General features: G+C 38.3%; 2 protein-coding genes across 6 annotated transcripts; one reads left to right on the top strand and one right to left on the bottom strand.

Annotated features, from left to right (window-relative positions):
* The first annotated feature begins 306 nt into the window (after positions 1 to 306).
* Positions 307 to 5,472, top strand: LOC114239371 (mitochondrial pyruvate carrier 2). Of its 4 annotated transcripts, none has more exons than XM_028169536.2 (4): positions 341 to 581; positions 659 to 699; positions 1,683 to 1,783; positions 4,371 to 5,472. In XM_028169536.2, exons 1-4 carry the CDS (start codon positions 497 to 499, stop codon positions 4,375 to 4,377), a joined length of 234 nt encoding a protein of 77 aa, XP_028025337.1. In that variant the 5' UTR covers positions 341 to 496; the 3' UTR covers positions 4,378 to 5,472. The 4 variants fall into 4 exon arrangements, with proteins under 4 accessions (XP_028025334.2, XP_028025337.1, XP_089584861.1 ...); XM_089728735.1 differs by having other exon boundaries at positions 342 to 581; positions 1,683 to 1,777; positions 4,371 to 4,513; XM_028169533.2 differs by lacking the exon at positions 4,371 to 5,472 and having other exon boundaries at positions 307 to 581; positions 1,683 to 3,677.
* Positions 5,434 to 18,464, bottom strand: sip1 (septin interacting protein 1). Of its 2 annotated transcripts, none has more exons than XM_089728733.1 (12): positions 18,191 to 18,464; positions 17,176 to 17,319; positions 16,395 to 16,591; positions 15,753 to 15,872; positions 14,908 to 15,077; positions 13,617 to 13,800; positions 12,077 to 12,280; positions 10,794 to 11,011; positions 9,905 to 10,101; positions 9,374 to 9,592; positions 7,626 to 7,789; positions 5,434 to 6,629 (listed from the first exon to the last, which is right to left on the bottom strand). In XM_089728733.1, exons 1-12 carry the CDS (start codon positions 18,294 to 18,296, stop codon positions 6,228 to 6,230), a joined length of 2,325 nt encoding a protein of 774 aa, XP_089584859.1. In that variant the 5' UTR covers positions 18,297 to 18,464; the 3' UTR covers positions 5,434 to 6,227. The 2 variants fall into 2 exon arrangements, with proteins under 2 accessions (XP_089584859.1, XP_089584858.1); XM_089728732.1 differs by having other exon boundaries at positions 9,368 to 9,592; positions 18,191 to 18,459.
* Between the last annotated feature and the right edge of the window lie 746 nt (positions 18,465 to 19,210).

The following is a 19,210-nucleotide window of genomic DNA, read 5'->3' as shown; positions in this document are numbered from 1 at the left end:
TTCAAACTAAAATTTAGAACTCTGTGTTTTAATTATGATTAATCGCTCCAATAGCGTGTTCGCGTGCAAACAAGTTTGAAGAATCTTTTGGCCATTTAAAATTTAATACTATACTGGATACCGGACTTTTTCTGGAAAGTGCACAAATGTGGTTAAACGAAACAAAGCCTTCATAAAGTCAAAATTTTCATAAAACAGAACATTAATACAAAATATTAGGCTGCATGATGTTACCTTCGCTTTCCAGTTGGAAAAATGGAACACTATTACTAATATTACTATAGTTTGACATTTATCATCACAAATACGAATATGTCTATGTCAACAAAATATAAATGTCACATCATGTGCTCCTAAAGTTATCAAATTTATCAATTAACAATTCAAGGTCTTAGCACGGCCAATCTGAAAAGGTCATGTAATTGAACATTATTTAGCAAATCCCACCGATCCTTCCTTATCCAATTCCCCAGTTAGTGCAAAATTACACACTAAAATGTCCCGTATATACAGAGTTTTGGTCACATCAGCAGACAAATTTGTCCCATCGAAACTCCGCCCGCTATGGGAACACGAAGCTGGTATGTGCATATCATTTTGCGTGTTAGATTTAGAACATTATTTCTTCTCCCTATTAATGTGTAAATCATATTTTTAGGACCTAAAACGATATTCTTTTGGGCTCCTGCTTTCAAATGGGTAAGTGCGATATGAATTCAAGGTCATAACAATATATTTAAATTCACACTAGCTCGAACGAATGTTATGCAAAATAGTACAATTGAATGTCGTAAGACCTTCATTATTATTATTATATATTTATAAATAATATGTATAGAGGAAAGTTAAATTTTTATCAAAGATAAGAGGCCCGCTCTGGCTACGGCTCTGGCTCGGGTCTTTAACAAAAATTTCCGTGATGTTGTTTTATTTTTTTAAATAAACGAACACTTATTACGGCATAACTATAATAGTTAGAATTATGCTGTCGTGACACTTTTTGTAAATAATAATGTGTTCTACAAAGTCATAGTACATTATTTTATTCTATCATCAATAGTTTTCGCTGGGCACGCGGTGTAAAGAATATTTTAGATAATTTTTTTACACCTTGGGTTACATAATTGGAGTTTTAGTAAGAATTATTATAGCCTATGTCACTCGGGAATAGCTTAGCTTCCAAACAGTGAAAGAATTTTTCAAATCGGTTCAGTACTTTCAGAGAGTATTCAATATATACAAACAAATCTTTCGTCTTTATAATATTAGTATAGATATAGATGGTCTCTATTCTATGAAGGAAATAAATGCTAATTTAGCTTCATGAGCACTTAAAGAGACCCAATTCTTGATTAATAGTGGATTAGAGGCCTGCTACAAGTGCTTGGGCCCTTATGATATCAGATGAATTGCTAGGTACCCTACTGTACAATAGTAACAAACTAAATTCTGTGATGTTCATTTTACTTTTTCATCATCATTTGGTTGCTGGGATAGTGTTGAGAACAAAAATAGATTTTTTTGGAGTTTAATCAATCAATATCTACTTATCTTGATTGATTAGACTTAATCAACATATCTGTCAAAGACAATAAAAATTATGTTTAATGTAATTAATTATTCATTTTTGTTCACAACAAATCACATTAACTGTTTGTTTGAATGTTCATTCACACTTTCAGGGCTTGGTGATAGCAGGTTTGGGTGACTTGAATCGGCCTGTTGAGACCCTATCTATACCTCAGTCTGCATCATTGGCTGCAACTGGCATTATCTGGTCCCGGTACTCTCTTGTCATTATACCGAAAAACTATAGTTTGTTTGCCGTTAATGTTTTTGTAGCTCTTACTAGTTTATACCAAATTGGCAGGGCTTTCAAATATCAACAAGCCCTTAAAAACAAAGAAGAGAAGAAATAACATTTAAATATAATCTTATTAGATAATTTACATATTTATTTTAGAAAAATCCATTTATCAGAATCAACACAGCACAGCACAGTGAATCAGCACAGCACAGTGAATCAGAACAGCACTAAAATAATAAGACAGTTAAATGTTGCATTTAGATCACAGAGTGCAATAGCATTAACCTATTGAAAAACACAAATATTTAATAGTTAAAATTATTATTTATGTTGTATATAAACAGGAATAATATATTGTTACACGCTGGGGTTGAGGATAAATAAAATTCTACCGAATTACAAGTTAACACTGTATTTGCACTAAGAACACCTAAAACACTTCATAAGCACTTTAAAATTATCAATTAATTTCTTCCGGTTCGCTTCGGGTGATCCGTTCGCTGTTTCGCTTCGAGTAGTTCATATTACTAACTGATTGCGTGCCACCTCTACCACGCTTTTATAGTCGAGACGAAATCCCTAGAAGCGTCGAGAAAATTCCTCACAAGTCGAGTAACTTCGATGTGTGTTTCCACTATATGACAATAGATGGCGTTGTACTTCTCGAGCGTTCTAGATGTTACTAGATCCTTCGATATTCGTTAGGCTATTCGGCGATAGATGGCGTTACTCTTACCGCCGTAACAATATATTTACTCTGTTAACTTAAAGTTGCAATAAGTATGTTTAATTTAAAAAGTCGTTTAAAAGAGAACGCTAATTTTCTATTTGAAATGGATAAAATGTTGATTTGTTGTAAACAACAGTAATTTAAACATCGCATTTCAAATTTAAATCGAGTCTTGGCGGTTTATACAAAATACTGGATCTACTTGCACAAAAATTATAAAAAAATATGCTAGAAAAAATTTAATGTAAGCGTTGTGCTGAATTATTAGAATAAGAGAATATTTATATTAGCTTTTTAAATTAAACTTTTGGTGACGTTATCTACAATAAAATAATAGTAAAGTCAAAATTGTGTAAGTACGTAGTACGTATACCTAACGTAATTATTTAATTACCACGGTATTTGTGGCTAAAAATTTCTAAAGTATTTGCTATTAGCTATTATTGTTTAAATATTAGCTAAATTAAAAACTGTTGTTGGCCAAAAGAATTTAAATTGTGCAATAAAAAGATTGCCATTAGGCTAACACTAAATACAATACTTCAGGTATAGATTTCATTGACTATAGACTTCAGTCAAAGAAACCATCTTCTTTAAGTATAATGCAATAAAGAGGTTAAATTAAGATTACACATACAGTATAATTCTTATAACTGTTGAATCCCAAATGATAAACAAAACAATGCATTTTATTGCTCCTTTCACTTTTTCATAAACTTTATGGGTACGATTTTTATATCCTTATGAAGCTGTGATAACTTGCAGCACACTGATTCCAAAGTGTCCCTAGAAATATAATATCATTCTGATAGTCAACAATATCTCGTAAACTTACCAAGAAATTATCATTAAGGCAATAACTTATATGATCCAAATTAGGTTAAATAACCATGAGATAATTCTAAAATCGCACCCGAAAATTTTACAAACGTACGTAAATTGAGGGTTGTATTTGATATAAATATATATATATATATTGAAATTGCCACAGTGACTTTCATAAATAATCGCTACTATTTTATACATTCAAAATGTAAAAACGGTTATATATAAATTAAATTAAATGTTATTTTATATAAAAATGTGTCTATTTTTGTAAAGCCTTCTATTTGAGAAATATATTTATTTATTTTAAATAAACTCTATTTATTTTCTACTTTTGCATGTGTGCATGTTGGGTTTTTCGGATTTATTTGATGAAGAAGTTTCTTCTAAGTTGTACCCTTTCTACATCAAGACGGAATACTTCTTAACTGAGGCCACCTTCAAATCTACAGACTAGAGCGCTGCCTTGTAAATCAATAATAAATTAGTGGTGTGGTCTAGCGACCACAAATTAAATCATCCGCATGCTCTCAAACGAATACGACTAACTAGTTTGTGGGTGCCCTCTGACATTTTACCAGTTTAGGATATATTATTATAACACAAAAGAATATCATGACTGACAACCATACAGAAAGAGTCCAGAGCATTAGAAAACAATATTGGCATGAAGATTATTTAGATAATATACTTATTATATTATTAACCAAATTTAATCGGTAGGTACAAGCTCATTTCAATAATATTAATGAAACAAGAAAATAATTCCAATTTTTTTTTATTGCTTAGATGGGTGGACGAGCTCACAGCCCACTTGGTGTTAAGTGGTTACTGGAGCCCATAGACATCCACAACGTAAAATAACCACATACTTGGGTGTAACTTTTTTATTGGGTAACATGACTTTTTTAATCCATTTTTTTTTTTCAATTATATTCTTTTATAAACTGATTTTACTGAGCACCTGTTTTATTTGTGTGATTAACGGATACTAATATGATATTTCAGGCGTTAGTGATGGCATCCATCGACGACTTCCGACGCCCTTTAGATAAAGTGTCTACCACGCAATCCGCTACGTTAGCGGCAACTGGCTTCATTTGGACGCGATACTGCCTAGTTATCAGACCTATTAACTATGCGCTGTCGTTTTGCAATTTCTCGCTGGGAGTAGCGAATGGTGTACAATGCTACCGCGCTTACACTTATCAGAAGAGAATGGAAAAGATTCAATAGTTTGGAGAATTTTTTAATGTTCAGTCACAAGTTTATTTTTTATTTTTATTGATTAAATAGATGGACGTGCTCACAGCCCACCTGGTGTTAAGTGACATCTACAACGTAAATACCCCACCCACCTTGAGATATAAGTTCAAAGATCTCAGTATAGTTACAACGGCTGCCCCACCCTTAAACCGAAACGCATTACTGCTTCGCGGCATAAATAGGTGGGGTGGTGGCTACCCGTGCGGACTCACAAGAGGTCCTACCACCAGTATAAGTATAAGTTTTAAATAAACAAATAATAATATAAATCTTTTGCAATAGATTGGTTAAGTTAATGTTAGGGGTTTGGTCGGTCAAAGCCGCGCCATGATGAGTAAGTTTACAACGCTAAGACGTGCCGATTCGCGCAATGTTCTGACTGTCAATTTAGAAATTGTACTGAGGTAACTATACTGAGACTTTAGAACTTATATCTCAAGGGCATTTACGTTGTAGATGTCTATGGGCTCCGGTAACCACTTAACACCAGGTGGGCCGTGAGCTCATACACCCACCTAAGCAATCATAAAAAAAAGAATGTTAAGTGACAATTGAAATGTGACGGAAACTTTCGAATCAAGATTATCATTATTTAATTTAGGTGACGGAATGAGCTATTCTATAATATTTTCTATATCTGAACAAAAAAATCGATAAAGTTAAATTTTAGTAAATCGATTTATGTATCGTGTAAATCGATGTAGATCGTAGTCTCGAACTAGTCAATGTAAATTTTAATCTGGTCATGATACCCAAAAAATTCGAATACGTACAATGAATACATAAACACAAAAACAAAAAATACTTTTATAGCTTCACAAATATATAAATTTATTTTTTACAACTGTCTTTCATTTCATTGTTATTTTTTACGAACCTGTTTTTTCGCAAAACCTATATAACAATACGAAAAAAAAAAACAACAGTATTTGATCGGCTTGCAATTAAATCTTGTATTTAATCACCGATCGACAATGACAATAACTTGGGCCGTTCGCTTAGAACGGTAGGTCTTTCGATTAGAACTTCCGAGGAAACCGTGTGCTTAGTGCGAGTTTTTTAACGTTCCCGATAACATATAATTGTAAATAGACATGCTTTAACAAAAATCGACTTCAAATAGAAAAAAAAGATGTTCCAAAACAAATTAATATACACTAAAAACAATAATCATCGAAATCGGTTGACGTGATATTAAGTTATTGAGTTATTCATCTATTTGTCGCGGACGTACTTAATAAGATTTATATGGTTTTCTCATGGATACCATTATCAGAACTGGACTAAATTGGATAAAAATGGGACCACACGGGAAGGGTCAGCTTTCTAATAAAAAAATAATCATCAAAATCGATTCACCCAGTCAAAAGTTATGAGGTAACAAACATAAAGAAAATACAGACGAATCGAGAACCTCCTCCTTTTTTGAAGTCGGCTAAAAAGTTAACTCAAATTTGTATGGAGTTGTAACAGCGCCCCTAGCGGCAAACGTAGGCAAACGTTCCGACTCCACACAAATTTGCGTTAACTTTTACGCTATCGAGAACGTTAAAAAACTCTCACTAAACACACAGAAACAGTCTTGACAAAACGAAATAACTAATCCTCGACCAATTTGAGCAACTTATCCATGGCGATTGGGGCAAAATTCCTTCCGTTATCATCGGAATACATTATCACGTTCCTTATAACGTAGCACTGTAGCGCACCTATTTTGTATAGGGGGCGACCTTCCCTCGTTTTCCCTGCAATCGGTACAAAAGTTATACCGTTTTCAATGCACCTGGTCTCCAACAACTCCGAGAAACTCTTCTGTTGCGTTGCCGAAGCTAATACATCGACAATTCTAGGCGTTTCTTTGGTCTCCGTGATGACAGTGAACCTTGGCGGAGGAGGCGGATCTATGGTGTCGATATCGGCGCTCCGGTTCATCATGTCGAGGGCTTTCCGGAAAGCGTCGCGGACCGCCGGCTCCTTGAGTATGTCTTCGGGAAACATTTTCTGTAAACGTTTTGATTCATACAAGCTCGAGAATGTAAAATAAATTTTAATTAATTTGAATTGAAAATAGTGTAAGAAAAAATGATTTTATTGTAAAAAAGCGTGGGGTGCTTTTCAGGATATTATCAAAATAATCCTTCTAATCATATCTGTTCATAAAATATTTATAACTACTTATACCATGCACTCCATGCTTTTTTTAACAATAATAAAATAATTTCTTTTTAAACTATTTTTAATTAAAATTTATTAAAATTTATTTTCTATTTTTTAGTTGGATTTCTATAAATGCGTATTTTATTAGTTTTTTTAAACAATTTTTTTTCATACTTTAGTTGAATTTCAACTTTTTCAAATTTTTTTTCCAGTTTGTTTTTAAATATTGAATTGTCATTGGTCCTTAATAAGTATGCCAAATTTCGTGTTAATTGGACGTTTTGAAGGGGGTCAAAATCATGTTCAAAGATTCCGTTACAAACATACATACGTCTGAAGCTAATAAAAGCGTATTAAAAATAAATTTGGTCCTTTAATTTGCACGGATAATATGAACAGTTGATACTTAATTAAAAAAATTGACATTTCCTCGATTAACCATAATGCTTGTCACTGGACTCATGACATTTTTTTTTCAAAATGGCAATCGACTTCTTACGCTATCAACAATGTTGCCAGTGTCGAGTTTTTTTTTATATACATATTTAATTATTCTAATAGAAAAAATCTATGTATGTATAGTTTTTTTTTACATATATCGGATATTTATTAATATGAGATGGTAACGAAATGAAACAGTCTCAGTAAATGAGTACGAATTTGTCGATATTTTTTGGTAACACCTGCGAAGCTCGAAGTCGTCGTGTCCTAAAGGATAAGACGTACAGTACATTTGTATCTAGCGATGCACCGGTGTTCGGATCCCGCAGGCGCACCGGTGCATCGCTCAACATGAATGCGCCGGACGTCTTATTTTCGCCTGCAGAAACAATTACTTACCTTGAATTCTGTGTAAGAGTTGATGACGGTCGCGTGCGGCGGGTTGGTGTTGAGCCAGGCCGCCAGCGCCGCCAGCCAGCGCGCCAGCAGCGTGCGCCCCGCCAGCGCGCCCAGCGCCGCCGCGCCCGCCACCTCGCGCCACTCCACGCACCACTGCCACGCCGCTGTAACGCCACAATACGAGCATTGGTACTGGTGGTAGGACCTCTTGTGAGTCCGCGCGAGTAGGTACCACCACCCTGCCTATTTCTGCCGTGAAGCATTAATTCGGTTCGAAGGGATTGTACATGTCTACGGGCTCCAATAACCACTTAACACCAGGTGGGCTGTGAGCTCGTCCACACATCTAAGCAATAAAAATAAAATAAAAAACATTAAGTATCGTTGATGAGCAGCCCAAAAGACGTCATTTCGGATCCTGCCGATCCACTAACGGTGCTTTTGGGTACCTCAAGCACCGGTCATCGTTCTCGTCGAACCCGTCGCTTGCGACGAAGGGCTCGACACGTAAATTAACCCATTGAAACAGCCCACTGCCCACTGAGCTTCTCGCCGGATCTTCTCAGTGGGTCGCGTTTCCGATTCTGTAGTAGATTCTGCGAAGCACTGTTGTTAAGGCCAGTGTTAGCAACACACCCGGTTTGAGCCCGAGAGCTGACCTACACGTTAAGGTGAAACTGAAATAAACTCTCAATATCAGCATAGGTAGGAGAAATGAAATCGTCGCTGTGGGCAGATGTTATGCGCCTCACGAGCGACCGCCACTTTTCCCGGTTTGTGGTGAGCCTGGTACACTCGACCCAACTTGATTTGGTCGGCCCATCGCATCGGTAACCTTCTCGGTCTGGTGCCCTTTACTTTGCCCTAAACGACAAGGCGCTGTATGAAGTCATTTCCTCGCTCACGACGATCCATCTAAAAAGGTGGGTCGAAGTGATCGTTGAGAAAATTAACGGCGTTTTCAAGACTTAAAGCATAAAAAATGGCGACCGTTAAGCTTGCGTTATTTCATGCGCAAAGAGATACTATCTGTAGCATTATTGCGACCTCTTACCAAATATCCAAGTGCCGCCGCAAAAGACATTTTAATTACATTTTGTTGAATATGGCGGTCGAATGAGCGTGGTTACTGATTTTCATGGGCCACCAGACGGGCTCGGCTGGATCGCATGCAGCGTACGTACTGATAGTCTGAGTAATAAAAGCACTGACTTCTTATGAACAATTGTATTTTGTCTGAATTACAACATTTAATTATATTCAAGTCTGATTGAAGAGTACTGAAGACACGTCCGTTCGCGTGAGAGGCGCTTGGGCAGAGAGCGAACAGAGTAGTTGAATGACAAAACTGAACATTAGCATAGATTATTACGGCTTCGTACTGATCTAATACAGATAAACAATTTCGTCTCTACAGAGTAATAATTACATGTGAATTTGCGTGAACACATTTGAACGTAAATTAATTAAATACACTACTAATATTAAATATAACTCGCCGTTTGTATTATTTACCTCCACCCTCAAAACGCTCTATAATCCATTCCACTTGAGTTTACGACAATAACGCTCACAAACTAATGAAACGGGAAAAATTGCGGTCGTGAGCGTGATCGTTGTAAACGCTTAGTGGAACGCACCCATAAGAATCAAGCTTATAAAATCAAGTAAGACGGTAAGCACCCGCCATCTGGCGGCCATTACGCATTTCTACCTTCGAAAATTGTAAAACAAAACCTTACACGTACTATTCTCTCCGCCGACAAGATCGAGCGGCGCGTGCATGAGACAGTGCTCCAGTTTCGGGAGCACGTGCCGATGCAACAGGGCGACCAGGGCTCCGCCCCAGGCCTCCTTCCACGGGCGCAGGACTCCGCGAGCCGAGCCGTCCGCGGGGTGCCACGCGGACAGCGCCGACGACAGGCGAGACCGGATCAGGGGGTAGACCGCCTGCGATAGACTCTCACCTGCAGACAAACACATCATTCTTCTTCTATTCTTTATTGAAAGGCGAGTTTATATTTCGTCTTCTCGCATTAAAACTGTATAATCTCAAAACTTACTAATTTTACAGGAGTGTTTTAAAGGTTTAACATGTGGTATTTTTAATATTAATCATCTTTGCAAACATTTTATTTTTTACTAGCGACTAAGACTTGACCTAAAGGTCTTAGATACCAGGTCACAAAATCCCTTAAAAAAAACCATCATAACGCGACTTCCGAGCCTTCGCCGGAACGCGTGGCTGCCTTGTCCTGCCATCAGTCGAGGATAGTTACCGGCCAGTTCGTGCCACGGGAGCACCCACTGGTGCACGGGCTGGGTGTCCCTGGTGGGGTCCCACACCCTGACGGCAGCCAGCACGCGGGACACCACGTACCGGCTGGCGCAAGAGCTGAGCAGCCAGGCCGGGCACACGGCGCGCCACGACGTTAGAGCCTGGACCATTGGCTCCGGCGTGCGAGGATTCCATGACCTACAAATTAATATAAGATTTAAATATATCATGTAGACCTCCATCCAGAAGCCGAGAGAGACAATTCCGTCTTCAAGCAAACCAGCGGAATATCTATATACGGTTTAAATACATCTTTTGATTGTTTTAAGGCTATGAAAATAATCCGAAATCGATAAGGTAAAAATTAGCACTTTGTGAATATTTTATTGACAAAAATATTATTTAATTGTTTTCGACCAACAATCAAAAGCATATTTTTCATTTCTATTTTTTATTTACCTAGTTTTTATTCAGGCGATTTTAAAGCTCCGTTACTATCATAATGACAACGATCGTTACTTACTTGAGCATGCTATCTCTGTCGCACTTTTGTTACATCATATCAGATGTAATCTGCGATCACAGGTCACAGATTACACCAAATTTAACTCAAACACACAAACTTGCTTACTGGTGGTAGGACGTCTTGTGAGTCCGCGCGGGTAGGTACTACCGCCCTGCCTATTTCTGCCGTGAAGCAGTAATGCGTTTCGGTTTGAAGGGTGGGGCAGCCGTTATAACTATACTTGAGATCTTAGAACTTATATCTCAAGGCGGGTGGCGCATTTACGTTGTAGATGTCTATGGGCTCCAGTAACCACTTAACACCAGGTCGACTGTGAGCTCGTCAACACATCTAAGTAATAAAAAATAAATAAATAAAAACTAACTCAACGGCATTGCTGATGTGCGGCACGTAGTGTTGCCACAACAAACTGTTGAACGCCTCCTCGGTGAGGACCTGCTTCCACTTGACGAACACCGGCAAAGGCTCCTCGGGGTTCTCCAGCGGACTCCAGGTGGCCAGCAGCGCGCTCAGCAGAGGACTCACGATGTTGCCGGCTATCGTGCCGAGACCGAGCATCTCATATTCCGCTGGATACGTTTCCTGGTTATGTAATGCAATCCAAAATGAGATCTACTACATTCTCCCTCAGACACAGTCCACTGAGTTTCTCGCCGGATCTTCTCAGTTGGCCGCGTTTCCGATCCGGTGGTAGATTCTGCGAAGCACAGCTCTTGCTAGGGTTCGTGTTAGCAACGTCATCAGGTTTGAGCCCCGTGAGCTCACCTACTAGTTAAGGTTACGCTGATATAGCCTCTCAAGGCTCTCAGCTTAGGTAGGAAAAAAATAATTCGTTCGTGCATCGCTCAACACGAATGCACCGGACGTCTTTATCTTTTAGGCCACGACGACATCGCGCGAACATTCGTGTGATCAACAGTGTTGTTTGTTCTCTGTCAACAATTAACTAGCAAACTAGCCCTAGCAAGAGCAGTGCTTCGCAAACTCTACCCCCGGATCGGAATCGCGACCCACTGAGAGCATTCGTTGAATGCCGCGTAGTGCTAAAAATATTCATCGCTGGTATTTAGTATATAGAAAAAAAAACAATACCATTAAATTGTTTTTTAAGGGATTTTAGGACCTGGTAACTAAGACCTTTAATTTATGTCTTATTTTAATTTATATTCTTATTTTTATGAAAAATGATAATATGGAGTGAAATGAAATGAAATGAGATGATATGGGATCAAATATAATCTCAGTAAAAAGGTAGTCATTTACTGAAATTTTTTCAGTGAACTTTTGGAGGATCTCGAGAAGTTACTTCCAGCGACTTTGTTTCATTTTCCCACATTTGTGCACTTTCACAGATATTAAATTTTTAATAAACCACCGTTATTACACATTTAAACCTGAAGAGAAACACTAAATAGACAAAATAAAACAAATCACACAACATCACTTCTCGCGTTCTCGCCAAAAAGTCCCAATACCATTAAGCAAAATTTATACAGATGATACGTCTAGTGGATTTGATTTCGAGGGGTATTTCTGGAATTGTGGCCTTACTTAACAGGCGTGCTCGAGATAAAGTATTCTAATAGTTAACAAATTTAATCTCATGACGTTTACGTTGAAATAAAATAAAAAATCTCAATAGCTGACCTTCAAGCTGGCCAGCACCTGATGGGCCTTCTCAAGTGAGACGTCCGGTTTGTTGAGCTCCTCGACCTTCTCGAGGATCGCCTGGACTTTGCCTATCACCTCGTCGTGCTCCTTCAGCTGCTGGTCGCATTCGTCGATGTCCCTCTCTAGCACCACTATCTCGTCTTCAGCTTGTTGCAGTTCACGGGCGTTTTGGATGATATCCTGAAATGTTGAAGTAAGTACAGTGGATTTAATTCATGGTTTCGAGCCGGTTTCGGCAACGGCGACCCAAATTTTCAGTTCAATAGCTTAAAAGCTAATGTCCGAGCCTCTCATGCGCTCTAATATGGCTATGGTAGCCTATCTTGTTCTTAAACGTGCGCAAACAGAAGCTACACGTAAGAACACCACCCACCCATAAAACTATTAAGCTTTCTTATCCTTTGTTTACATTCACTTTGCTTGACCATCTGTGCTAAGTAGTCCTCTACTCAGCACGGGAAACTTATGTGAATATAATGAAATTATTGAGTCTGTGCTTCAAATACAAGAAAAGGGGGATGAAGAAGAGGAAGATTGCAATCTAAATTAAATTCCAACAACTAGAGATGCATTAGCTGCTTTAACAACGCTCAAAAAGTACTGTTTATTTGGTGAAGGTCAAAATTATTTAGATGTAGAAGGAATTATGAAATATGAATTATGTATTTAATTAGTCTTATGTAATAGGCAGATCGGTTTACAACTCGTTCCGAGTCTGCAATTATGGCTGACCCAGTCTACTATTTTCCAGATTCCTGGTACCTTTACTGGTAGTAGGTCGTCTCGTCAACCCGCATGGATTGGTACTACCACCCTGCCTATTTCTGGCGTGAAGCATGTCTCAATCATATCTCATGTCTCAAAGTGGGCGGCGGGGTTTACGTTGTTTATATCTATGGGTTCTGGCGGCCACTTAACACTAGGTGGGCTGTGGGCTTCGAAGTCGTCGACGTCCGGTGCATACGTATCTAGCGATGCAACGGTGTTCAAATTCCGCAGGCGGGTACCGATTTTTCTAATGAAATACATATTTAACAAATGTTCACGATCGATTTCCACGGTGAAGGAATAACATCGTGTAATAAAAATCAAACCCGCAAAATTTGTAATTTTCGTAACTATTGGTGGTAAGGACCTCTTGAAAGTCCGCACGGGTAGATACCACCACTCTACCCATTTCTGCCGTGAAGCAGTAATGCGTTTCGATTTGAAGGGTGGGGCAGCCGTTGTAACTATACTGAGACCTTAGAACTTATATCTCAAGGTGGGTGGTGCATTTACGTTGTTGATATTATCACTTTTTTTTAATTGCCTTTGTAGGCAGACGAGCATACCACCTGATGGTGAGTAGTTACCGTCGCCTTCATGGACTTCAGGAATGCCAGGGGCAGAGCCAAGCCGCTGCCTACCGCTTATATATGATATCTATGGTTCCGGCGGCCACTTAACACCAGGTCGGCTGTGAATTCCACCACCTGTCTAAGCGATAAAGATGTATAAACCTGAGGGCTTGGACCTGTTCGCAGCACTCGACCATGACCTCGAGGTTGTGCACCAGCTGCGGCGCGGAGAAGTTCTGGCACTTCCTCCTGGGCTCGTGCTCGTAGCGCGGCGCCTGCGCCCGCAGCGCGTGGTAGCCGCTCAGCACGCGCTTCTCCTTGCCGGTCATGTCGATCACGGGCACGCGGGACAACTCGTTACTGCAGACAACAAAAAAATGTTTAGGTATATACTAACGGGCCCAACAGACTTTTTGAAGTTATACTTCTTTAGGCGCGTCATGAAAAATTGATGAGAGTGAAATTTTACGATGCGCGCGCACCGTGACACAAAATTAACAGAATGAAGTTGCCCACTAAATCGCTCATTACAATACGACCGACGTAACTTGGCGAGTCTGAATATAGCCGGTGAACTTTCGCGCATGTACACTCGTAAAAAAAACTGTCATTAGCATTCATTTTTTAGTAATATAAATGACAAAAATATTATTTAATATAATTCATACTAAATATTATTAAATTATTAACGTTAAATATTTATTATTAATATTTTAAGCGAAAAAAAAAAAATCATCCGAATTTATCTTGGATTTGTAAACACTATTGATCCGGAATGACACAACAAAAGGCTACCCCAAATTTTCAGCTTTAACTCTATGGTTACACTATGAAAATGATTGATACTTGTCTGAAGCTTTATAGATACAGTACCAGGCAATAAATATTGCAAATCGATATTTAGAAAGAGACCGTCGTCTAATTTTGTTTTTGTTGTAGAGCGTTACCTGTGTGCGACGAAACACCAACGATCCCGTATCTATGGAGACTAAATGTCAATTAGGTAATGTGCGACAGATATAGCGCTCTATAAAGCTTAAATTAACCGTCTCTTTCTCACGGTCGATGTGCAATATTTATCGCCGGGTACTGTAGATTTGTAGATGTGCGATATTCAACTTTAAAGTCAATGAGAAAAAGACCCATTTCGAAAGACGCTATTAAACCGCGACTTTACAAGCCATGTATAAGTTTTTTTTTTTTATTACTTAGATTGGTGGACGATCTCACAGCCCACCTGGTGTTAAGTGGTTACTGGAGCCCATAGACATCTACAACGTAAATGCGCCACCCACCTTGAAATATAAGTTCTAAGGTTTAAGTATAGTTACAACGGCTACCCCGCCCTTCAAACCGAAACGCATTACTGCTTCACGGCTGAAATAGGCAGGGTGGTGGTACCTACCCGTGCAACTCACAAAGGTCCTACCACCAGTAAAATATTCTCCAATCGTACTTCTATCATACCTTGCTATGGTATACGTTGTGGGTTTACCCTCCTGAATGACGTCAGCGGCATCTCTGTAAAAATAACGACCCTTGTGCGATTTCTTCCAGTTGTAATTCTTTTCGGTTTTATCTTTATCCTGATCTTCTTTATCTTTGATGCGACGTTCCTCCTCTTTTTTGGCTTTTATCTGTATTAAAGAAAAAAAGACATACGAATTGAGAAGTGAAGACTTTTTTTCTACCTAAGCTGATGGTCTAGAGAGGCCATGTCAGCGTCACCGGGCTAGTGGGTTAGCTCACGGGGTTCAAACCTGTTGATGTTGCTAACACGAACCCTAGCAAGAGCAGTGCTTCGCAGAATCTACCACCGGCTCGGAAACGCGACCCACTGAGAAGATCCGGTGAGAAACTCAGTGGGCTGTCTATGGGTTAATTTACTCGCCGAGCCCTTCGTCGCAAGAGACGGGTTCGACGAGGACGGTGACTGGTGCTTGTGGTACCTAAAAGCAGCGTTAATGGTTTTTTTTTTCTTCTATATACTAAATACCAGTGATTAATATTTTTGACACCGCCCTAATATAGACTACAGGGCAGCCAACGGATGCTCTCAGTGGATCACGTTTCCGATCCGGTGGTAGATTCTGCGAAGCACTGGCACTGCTCTTGCTAGGCCCAGTGTCAGCAACACTCCGGTTTGAGCCCCGTGAACTCACCTACACGTTAGGGTGAAGCTGAAATAGCCTCTCAAGGCTATCAGTATAGGTAGGAAAAAAAATTAGCAAGTTTTAAGTTGCAATCCGTACAACTGTTAATTTTTTTTTTTGTATTCATTAAGCCCCAATGACGTGCATTGTGAAACTCACCGTTGCCTTTTCTGGTCCGTAAGCTCCGATCGCACCTCGGCCTTTGCGCAGCGTAGCCTCGACCGGCGCTGAGATACCTTGCAAATCTTTACCCAAACCTTTACCCGGCTGGTATCCCATCTGTAAGAAAGAAATTATGTTAATTAAAACTCACGTATTTCCGAAAATGTGGAACGTTTATGCGTTATTCAATTAATTAATTATAAAAATACGTAAGAGTGAGAAGGCTAGATGCAAACGAGGGCTAAGAACGAATTATCGGCCGCTTCCTGCTGGGCGTAGTTGAAATAGCCCCTTGGGCTGGGTTTACGGCATTGTTCCGCACGTTTATTTGCAGTATACGTCTTAATGTGTGGCGAGTAGCCATCATACAACGCAAGATATTTGACAGATGCCTGAATCTCGCTTACGACATTTTCAACATATCAAAATTGCCTCTCTAGCTCGTTTAGTACCAGACTTCTCTTCATCTATCCTAATTTAGTGCCGAATTTTTTGTCAATCGACCAACCATCACTCAGACTACTAGTTTTAAAGTCCGTTAAGTTTTTTTTAATAGCTACTTAAAAACAAAATCCCCTAACAAAACTTTGCATATAAACATGATCATTCAAGATCAAAGAGCAATAGCTAATTAATTACCTGCAACAACAATTTTGCTCCGATTCCTTTAGTATGTTTTTCCCAATTTCCCACATTTCCACCTAACGATGGTGGACGCATTCCCTGTCCCTGTCTCCTAATTCCTGCTGTGTCACTCGCGACTGGAACCTCCGGTTCCTCATCAGAACTGTCTGAGTACTTAGGAGCAGAAGTAGACGCTTCAGCTGGTTTTATTTCTGTCAAGTTATTAGGAGTAACTTTTGTTAAACATGAACTGTTTTCACGACATGCGTTTTTATAGTATTGAACACTACATTCTAAGGTCAGCAAGTTATTGAACAGCACATAACATTAAAGAATGGTGGACCCTACAGCTCTGCTTCAATCATGAAACAATGGAACAGTCAAGTCGAGTCAGAAGTTATCCTTTTGGCATTTTTTTTATTGCCCCTGTGGGCTAATGAGCATACGGCCCACCTGATGGTGAGTGGTTACCATCACCCATAGATTTCAGCAATGCCAAGGGCAGGACAAAGCCGCTGCCTACTGTTAAGTACTCTCCAGAAGCCTTGTTTGAAGAAGGACATGTCATAGCGCTCAGGAAACAACATGGAGGGTAGTCAGTATTGTACAACTGGAATAAAAATGTTGTCTCATATTTTTTGTATAGTTACAGTGTGGTCACTGATAACTTGGTTATAAAAGTGATTTTATTTATGTCTACGGTTCATGAAGACTGATAAAATACCATACTTAAATCACTTTAAATGACTTTATTAAGTTTTCAAATTGAAAAATTAAGTGAATATGTATTTGTTACCTTTAGTCTTGTCTTTTTTTTTGCCAGCCTGTTGAACTCCACCCGCCACAAAACCAATTGGTGCAGAAAAATCTTTAGGTTTACGTATTCTCTGTCTAACATTATCTTCATTTTCATCATCATCACTGTCTTTGGCCCATACACCTATAAGTTAATTATATTATTGCTTTTGTTACAATTAGCTATTCTCATTTAAAACAATGCATGAAAGCTTCATAGATTTTTAATTAATTTTTTTTCTAATTTTAATCAAGTCAATAAGATATTTGTGGTGTAAATGAACTCTCAGTCGTCATAATCACAGAAACATTTAGACATTGGAACATATGAGTTTAAATGGTTAATTGAACACATTATTAGATTTCATACTTATAAACAACTAACACATTTTCCCTCCCTGATCGCTGGTATCCTAAGGGGCTAATTTAGCTACGCTTTGACAGCTATAAGATAAGAATGTTCACTGTTTTAAGTATGTTTTAGATGTGAGACTTAATTATGAAAGGGCTTATCAAAAAAAAACTAGAAGCTATATCATAAGTGATCTGCTTTGAATATTTTGTAATGCTATCTTCTTTCAAGTGAGAGATCAGAACAGCCACCTACTTGTTTCTCAGATTAGTTTAATTTTTTCATGCACAATATCAAAATTTTATTCAAACTCATGTACACATTCATGATAAAACAGTAATTTACTAGTTTACTATAATAAACTATAATGATCATGGTATTTTTTGTTTATTTTCATAGGGGGACAGAGCATGTTTCTTGAAATTACATGCAAATCTAATAGGAATTATTTACTGAATTGAAAAAAATTTGGTACCTTGAAGCTCTACCATTTGATGCTTTATAAAATACGAAACTTATAATAACTCATTTTATAAACTTTAGAATTTTTATAATTTTCATAGCAGAAAACAATGTTTTGAATGTAGTGGCTATTGAATGTAGTGGCACCACCTAGAATATTCTGGAGTTTTAATTAGATTGTTTGTATTTAAACGTATCTTACCGTATATTTGTTGTTCCTTGTTAGCTTTTCTTCCACGGCCGGGGTTGAATTCATTATCCAAATCGTAGTCTGTGATCTCAAACTTTATAACCTCATCGTCTGACATTTTACTGTTACGTATAAATTAAGCTTAACCAAAATAGCTCAGCATTAATTGTGTTTATACAAATAAAAATTATAGCTGACGGATTTGCTGGTTAAAAAAAATTGTTAATTATTTTGTTTGGTTATAAACAACTTTATGGTGACACTTGACAGTCTTGACAATAATGATTTTGTTGTTTAGCATTTTTAGAGATGTTGAATTAGAACTGTGGTTAATTTTCATAGCTTAGTCGAATTTATCGTACTGATTAGTTAAAATCATGGTTTACATTTTTTTAAAGCTTATTTCTTTTCATTTAAACACCAACCATAAGTTCACAGGTGACTTTTAAGAGGAGTCACAACACAAAGAAAGATCAATTAATCCCGAAAATCTTAAAAAATGTTTAATTACAGATGACATAGGATCCTTTAAACCGATCATTTTGGCTATTTCTACCGTAAATCAATGATATGTTTTGAACAGATCATAAAATAAGATTATATATAACCTAAGAACAGATACACTACATTTTGAAAGATACACAAGTCGGGTAGAATTCCCGGTTGGTATTCAATTCAAACCACCCCATCAGTAGTCAAACATCAACAACTAAGGCTAACAAGGCGACCAAATTCAAGCAAAAGCAGGTAAATTGCGGGCTGGTACTTTATTATTCCAACTCTTAGAGCTTAAGCACACGGCATATTTTTAATGAGCAGACGACGCGCAGATGACTCGCGCATACGCACTTCGAGATTCAAACGCAACCTTGTAACCTAAGCACACGGGGTCATTGTGAAACGCGCTTCCACGGCACAAATCCGCGCAGCCATATAAAAGTGTTATAGTCGCTCGTAGCTTCCGTGTGTTAATCGGAGATTCCCTGAATCCGGTTGTACAATGGAGTCGGTTGAGATAACATTGCCTACGCT

Source organism: Bombyx mandarina, chromosome 07 (assembly GCF_030267445.1).
Source record: "Bombyx mandarina strain Sakado chromosome 07, ASM3026744v2".
In the NCBI taxonomy this organism is placed as follows: Eukaryota; Metazoa; Arthropoda; class Insecta; order Lepidoptera; family Bombycidae; genus Bombyx; species Bombyx mandarina.
Note: the sequence above shows the minus strand (reverse complement) of the source record. Positions and strands in the feature narration are given on the sequence as shown.